General features: G+C 42.1%; 1 protein-coding gene across 3 annotated transcripts in view; it reads right to left on the reverse strand.

Moving 5' to 3' along the window:
• Positions 1-3306: 3306 nt before the first annotated feature.
• The window catches only part of igf1 (insulin-like growth factor 1), a 19327-nt gene continuing 14906 nt past the window's right edge, over positions 3307-7727 (reverse strand). For all 3 annotated transcript variants that reach the window (XM_012830244.3, XM_031582763.2, XM_031582764.2), the window contains exon 5: positions 3307-6625. In XM_012830244.3, the coding sequence (XP_012685698.1) occupies positions 6566-6625 (60 nt within the window). In that variant the 3' untranslated portion in view covers positions 3307-6565. The remainder of the gene's footprint in view (positions 6626-7727) is intronic.

Genomic DNA, 7727 nt, shown 5'->3' on the forward strand with positions numbered 1-7727 from the left:
GCAGTTATGTCTGCTTAATGAATAAATGTCAATATGATCCACTGAATATAAGTCTGCACTTATGATGAATTCATCCGTTTTAAGTGTGAAGTAGAATGAAGTTGTCTCATGGAGCAAATCTAAGATGATGTAAAAAAAAAAGATGATTGTGTTAAGTTTTACTTTACCAAGGACAGTGCAGGAGAGGAGACATTGGGAGATGTGATATAGAGCAGCTGAGGATACCCAGGTCATAGCTAATCAAGCTAATTGAGATGGTGTTATTTATAGGCAGCATGCCCTGACGGTCCTACATCTCACACATTTTCCCACCATATCCCATGGAATAGGAGGATATAAACTGAAACATGAATACGGAGGAACAGGGTTTGATTTAAAGCTGCAGTAAGCGATTCTAATCCAATATACTTTTTTATAAAATTCAGCAAGTTGCTACCGCGGTTCTCTAGCTGTCCGTTTGATTGCCTGGCTCTGTGAATGGGAAACGAACCAAATGGCCTGGACCCAGCCATAAACATTTCCAACACATTGCTTCAGGAGCATGGTAGCTCAAATATCAACAACCTCTCGCGACAATCATAGATTGTATGCACTTTAATACAAATGCAATTTTACTCTTTGATACCTTAAGGTGTTTTTAGCAACGCTAAACCAATGTGTTTTCATCCATTAAAACAGGCCCAATTATAGATTGTACAAATCAGTGGGAACTGGGAGATTTAACGTCACTTTTGTGTCAATAGTGGAAGTGAGCACAGGGCGCACACACACACACACACACACACACACACACACAAACGCACACACACACAAACGCACACACACACACGCACACACACATGCACACACACACACACACACACACACAAACGCACACACACACACAAACGCACACACACACACGCACACACACATGCATACACACACACACACACACACACGTACCTCATACTCCCCCACCCCAGTTGAACGCATTCTCCTTTGGAAATTAGGTAGTGGTGGCGCATGCGAGTGCAACTGTGCAGTGGTGGGAGTGCAACTGTGCAGGGTCAGACTATGGGTCGCAATTCACAGCAAAAGTTCATAGGTCATACGATGAGAGAACAGACAAGTGGTTAAACAGCATAGAGCGCTGTACCAGCTGGTGAAGACACTGAGCAGACCTGGTCGAACTTCTGCCTTTGGGTATTACAGTGGTACAGGTGTTTCGAGGCTCCAACCACCAGTGGGTATTACAGTGGTACAGGTGTTTCGAGGCTCCAACCACCAGTGGGTATTACAGTGGTACAGGTGTCTCACAGCTCTAACCAGGGCCGGAGTGAGGCCACTTTTCAGCCCGGGAATTTCATGCCCAACACCGGCCCACTTTTTCCATGGTAGTGGAAATTGGATAAATGAAGCAAAAGTTCAGCTCTTACTATCCTGTAGTTTTTTTTTTTAATTAATACCATGGTTCAACAAATAATGTAAAGGTTAAATAATAATCCACTTAAACTGAGAAGTTAACAAAAAATATTCCACTACTCCACAAGAATAGGTTGATAAATTAACAAAAGCAGAAATAAATAAATAAAGCATTTGAAACGTATCCCACTCTTCAACAAAGAGGCACATTGAACTAATGTTTACAGTTCAACTCACAGTACAGTATACAGTTACATTGCGAATAGCACCAACAGCATCTACAGCATCAGTAACCGCCTAAGCAGTGCACTGGTTTCAGCCACTTTATCTATAACTGTGTCGTTGCTTATACACATGAGGATTTCCTTCTCTGTGCACATTAACATGAAAGCCTCCAAGTTGTCCTGACTCAATGAGCTTCGTAGCCTGTTCTTCACAAATGTTAAGGTTGAGAAGCTTCTCTCACATGCAACCTGTGTGATGGACAAAGTCAACAGAAACTTATGTGCTAACCCCAATGACATGATAAGCATCCATGAGGAAGGCTACTGTGAGAGTATTAAATGTACACAAATGGCACAGTTTTTGCAGGAGGAACAGGTCCTGCTTTCAAGGTCCATCTCTGGTAATATTTTGCTTACGAATAGGTTGAAAACGCTACAACGATATTAACCAACGCTACAACGCTTAGCCGAATAGTTACGTTGCTAATCATTAGGCCTATGTCTCTCTTTACTAGTTGCCACTTGTGTTTGTCCTCTTGAAAATAAATCGGTAAGCTTGGCACATTTGGCAGCATCCTCCTCCAATGCCTTTCTTTTTTTCAACCTGGATTTTTCTTCCTCCCATCCATCCTCCCTGACACGTATTGTTGTGGTAGGGCCGGCCCAGCTATCGGTAGTCTATCTGAGAAAACTTTTTGGAAAAGACGGGCTATGGACCCAACTAACTCTATTTGGGAGGGGAGAACTCCATCGCATGGTACAACCCATGCCGAGGCTGCGGTGTCAGAATGCGGAAAGTGTGTAGCCTACTTTAAGAGAATATGGACTAACGTGACGAATGTCAAAAAATTAAATTCTCGACCGGCCCAGAAGTGAAGCGGCCCACCGGGAACTCTCCAGATTCTCCCGATTACCCACCCCGGGCCTGGCTCTAACCACCAGTGGGTCTAACCACAGTGGTACAGGTGTCTCACAGCTCTAACCACCAAGCCCGAGATCAGTGGCTTCCTCAGAACCGTTTCTCTATTGAATTCTGAATTCAATTCAATTCAGTTTTATTTATACAGCACCAAAACAATAAATTGTCTCAAGGCACTTTACAGAACCCAGTGCCTGAACCCCCTTAGAGTAATCACAATGGCGACAGGGGCAAGAAAAAACTCCCTGTTAATCAGAAAGAAACCTTAAGCAGAACCGCGGGACATAAGGGGAAACCCATCTGCTTGAGGTGACTCTACTCAAGGCTGAATACTCTCTGTATTATACTACTGTGCTATTACTACTACTGACAACAACAACAATAATAATAATAATAACAATGATGATCATAACAGATCATATGATTTGGTTGGTTTTGGTAGTGCTGTGTGGGACACACAGTTTATCCACTTTACTTAAGGCTGAATACTCTCTGTATTATACTACTGTGCTACTACTACTACTGTCAATAATAATAATAATAATAATAATAATAATAATAGTAACAGATCATATGATTTGGTTTGTTTTTGTAGTGCTGTCCCGCATAGAGGTTAGGCAGTTTATCCATTTTTATAACGGCTCGCAAGTGGTGTGTCTGCGGACATGCATGCCTGTGTACCCACCTTTTTTCTTACCCCTACACCGCTGGTAGTACATACTGTAGATCTGTACAGAATAAAAACAGCTTTGTCAGATGTTTGGTATTGACTAGTGGTTTATTCAGCAGGAGTGGTGAACAATCTGTCATTTATTTGAATCATTTCTACGGAAGGCAATCGAGCACCAGTTAATGACAGTCCCTCAACCAAACATCCCATTTTAATGATTAGCTTTGTAATCGCAGACCCACAGTCTTCTTCTTCCTTTTTTGTCAATAGTGTACGTTTTCCATATAATCAAGCACTGATTTTCTGTTTTTATTTAAACAGCAATATCGGTTTACATTTTTCTTTTGTTTGCTTTTTTTTGTGTGTTTTGTGTCATTATTTGGTGACATGATACATACAGATATGAGTTGTTACAAACCAAAAAAAAAAAAAAAAAAAACTTACAGCAAGATAAATCACACAGAAGAAAAAAACTCTTTAACTGAAACATTAACTGCATACATATGATGAACCCAACCTCGTCACGAGACGTGTCTGCTAATATTTATTTGTTTTCTCTTATTTTACACACGTTTTACACATTGGCCACTTATTGCAGGCTTCCGACTTCAGCTGTGTAAAAAATGTTGTGGGTGAAGTCGAAGATTGAATCAACCAATAACTAACAATGGAATATTGCCTTTTACGTGACTAGAACACTAATAGTTTGAAGGTTGTGTGACACATCTTCATCTTAAGAGGTCTTTGGTAAATTCTCAAAACAGTGTACTTAGAACAGTGCGCTGAAGGTATACTGGATGAAAAGTACCCTACACAGAGATAAGGCTGCTTTCAGCCTTGGATTCTAGAAAGAACCTTTTGAGGGTTTGATAATCTTTGGCTGCTCTTGTTTTTAATCACTGACATCCCATGCAGAACTGAAGGTTTAAGCCAGTAATGCACTGTTGTACCATGTTTTTTCTTCATAAATAGTCTGTAATTACAATGTACTGGATGGCTGCATGTTCAAACAAATATTCAACTTGACAAAAGAAGTGTGGTTATACATGAAAAAAAGAATAGTCTTACCGATCTTAGCAAGTGGTGTTGGATAGTTAGCAAAGCACACTCATTGGAACAGACCATGACCTTTCACCTCACGGAACATAGTTCACAGTACTCTCTGTCACTACATTTGGCATGAGGACCACTAGGGAATTCTCATTCATCAAAACAATAAATACAATTTAAAAACCGTAGAAAAAATAGCAATTAGCCTTTCTTGGGATCACAACATGATATTTTTTTTTCTCTTTTTTTTGTCCATGCATTCACAGATGTCACACAAATTTGCCTTCTTATATGACTACCTTACGGAACTAGTTTACCATTAAAAATAAAAACACACTATGGAAATGGCGGCCAGAAGGCTGTGCAAAAGGGACGACCTAAAACAATCTGTTTAGCCTCCACACACTTTCTGTTTTTAGCCAACCCTCGCAAGTAACAAACTACAAAATAGCACCATTATACAGTGGATAAGATTTCTTAATACGGTTTCTGCTATATGAAGCCATCACTTACTATGATGGTGGAAGAATGCATTAGGCTAACATAAATGGTAGTACTGGTTTTGATTACATACATGGGTACGGAAAACACAGATTCTGATATTGTGTGTTTGTGAGGAGCCGGGGGATAGATTAACCTGTCCGTTGTGATGATGTGTCAGTTTGAGGACTCTACCGTCAGTGGTGGGAGGTGACCTATAGAAGGGCAGACTGTCAGTTTGGTATGCTTGCTTACCAATGAGCATCTCTGTTGTGAATCTCTGATATGCTGTGTATTTGGTTGGTTGGTGTGCAAGAGTGTGTGAGTATGTGTGTGTCTGTGTGTGATTGTGTGTGTCTGTTGGTGTGTGTTTGTTGGTGTGTGTCTCGACTTTGGGAATGATGTGCTCAGGCGGTAAACTGTATGTATGCACTTTGGTGTGGACGTCCTTCTTGGCCTCTCTCATTGTTTTCCCTCTTTTTTTTTTTCCCTTAAAATGAAAAACCATGCAGTCAAAGTTATTAGAAAAGGAGCAAAGGTCCCCCTCTTGAGCTATCAAAACAACGGAAGTCAGGCCAAGTCAAGTCAGTCACTAATGGTCTGATTCAAAGAGGCTCTTTTTCAAACCCATCCCATCTGTTTTTATGTAAGGCCCCAGTTAAGCCTCAAATAGCCCAGATCTGGCCCAGAATTGGACTCTGAGTCAACCGCTATCTGTGGCTAGGCTAGCACTCTTCAGATACAATGGCAACTTCCCAAAAGTCTCATCCTAAGAGAAGAACCGCCCGTCTTGCTGTTCTTCAGTGATGTATTTTCAGTGTTGATGAATGAGCGTGGCAGATATACATGTGTAATTGGAGACAGCCACCGGAAGACAGTCCTTATACCTGACGCCATTTTGTCTAGATCAGTCAAGGGTGTGTGTATGTGAAGGCCTTGGACACAGACCATCAGTGGTGTCTATGAAGACAGCACAACAACAAAACAAATCCATGTAAAGTCCTGTGCATTGTAAGTGCAAAGCCGAAAAACTGTCAATTTTGGAAAACTGTGAAAGATGCTACTGTCCCGTAATGTTGTTTTCACCACAGTCGACCCAAATATAAATCATCATTTGTGACATCTTGTGCTTATGTGGTTATGTTTTACACTCAAATTGACAAAATTAAGGATAACTGACTAAAGTGTATCTGGGTTTGATGGGGGAAGGGAAGTGGTTGAAGGAGGATGCGGTCCAATGAGCTTACAGAGGAAGCCTTTGCAGGCTTTGCATTGGCTGAGCCTCTGGGTGAATGGAAAGACTCCTGGGAGTTAATTGGACAAGATGCATCATTGGAGCTCCACCCAGTTCCCAACTCTAAAGTGGACGTTGGCTTTCTTTTTAGTTTTATTGAGAACCCAACACTGTCCTCACACAGAGGTAAAATTGCCTCATTTTTGATCGGATTGACCAGCAAAACTAGTCCCTCTTTTGTTTAGTTTAACGATTTGCTGTGGTGCAATGAACAATGTTTTCTGTGTTGTTGTTGTTGTGGTTTTTGTTGTTTGATAGACAGATTGACCCACTGACCTCATACAAACAATATCTTTCTTTTTCATTCATATCTTTCACTTTTACATGTGATGTAGGCCAAGCCCATTTAAGGACCAGACAAGGCCACACTTGCCACCTTTTCCTCTATCTGTCTTTCTTTTTTGTTTGTTTGTTTGCTTGTTTGTTTGTTTGTTTGTTTTGCTGTCTCCCAGGTCCACATGACTGCCAGTTTCCTCTTCCTCTTCCTCGCTCTCTCACTCTGTCTTGGCTGTCCATTGGCTGCTCTACATTCTGTAGCTCCTCCCTCCGCTGTTCCCTCGACTGGAGTTCTTTTGATGGACATCCTGCAGCAGAAAACAAAACACATTTCAATGGAGACCAGAAAGAAGGTGAGAGAGAGAGAGAGAGAGAGGGAGAGAGAAACAATGAGACACACACAGAGAGAGAGAGAGAGAGAGAGAGAGAGAGAGGGAGAGAGAGAGAGAGAGGTGACAAAAAGACCCTGGCCAGTTAAGTGGCAGTGCATGTCTGAAAAACATGGGGATATTTATTTCTGGATGCACAGGACTTTTCTGATCAGGTGCCAGCATTGTATGCCAGTGCTGCAGTACAGACAGGTGGATGCCAGGCAGAGGAGCATGCCATACATATGATACATATGATACATATGATACACACACACACACACACACACACACACACACCCATCCCTAACTATACAAGGAGAAGACTGAGACCTTCCTGTCGCTCTAACCGCAACCCCCCCCCCACCCACCACCACTGCTCTGAGGTGACCTGCAGAGGGGGATGACGTATGTGTGTGTGTGTGTGTGTGTGGCTGTGGGTGTGTGTGTGTGTGTGTGGGGAGGGGGGAGAGAGCAGGAGAGAAGGGGGATGACGTATCCGTGCAGAAAATACACTCTGGGACAGCGAGCCTCTGCAGGTTTACCACAAAATCCACTTAGTCTCTTCCCCTCGCTAATGGCTTCCCCTCAGAGCACCGGAGAGCAGCCTCAAATGGATGAAGGGAGGGATGGAGGGATGGAGGGAGGGATGGAGGGAGGGATGGAGGGAGGGATGGAGGCATGCATAGATGCAGAAAAGGAAAGAGAGGGGGGGAAGCATGCTGATGCCCTGGTGTCTCCTGCCTACTCTCTTCAGCACTCTCTTGTCTTTCATTTCTTCTCATTCATTCCTTCATTCATTAATTCCATTCATTCCTTCATTCATTTAATATCGTTTCATTCATTTCATTTATTCATTCGTCCCTTCATTCATTCATTCATTTCATTAATTCCATTCATTCATTCATCCCTTCATTTCATTCTTTTCCTTCCTTCATTCATCATTCCTAGTGACATTAGCCATCATGCTTAGTATATCACACAAGCACATTTGCTGCCATGCACAGGTATCACAACACCATTTTCCTTTCTGGGAAATACT

Source organism: Clupea harengus, chromosome 16 (assembly GCF_900700415.2).
Source record: "Clupea harengus chromosome 16, Ch_v2.0.2, whole genome shotgun sequence".
NCBI classification, from domain to species: Eukaryota; Metazoa; Chordata; class Actinopteri; order Clupeiformes; family Clupeidae; genus Clupea; species Clupea harengus.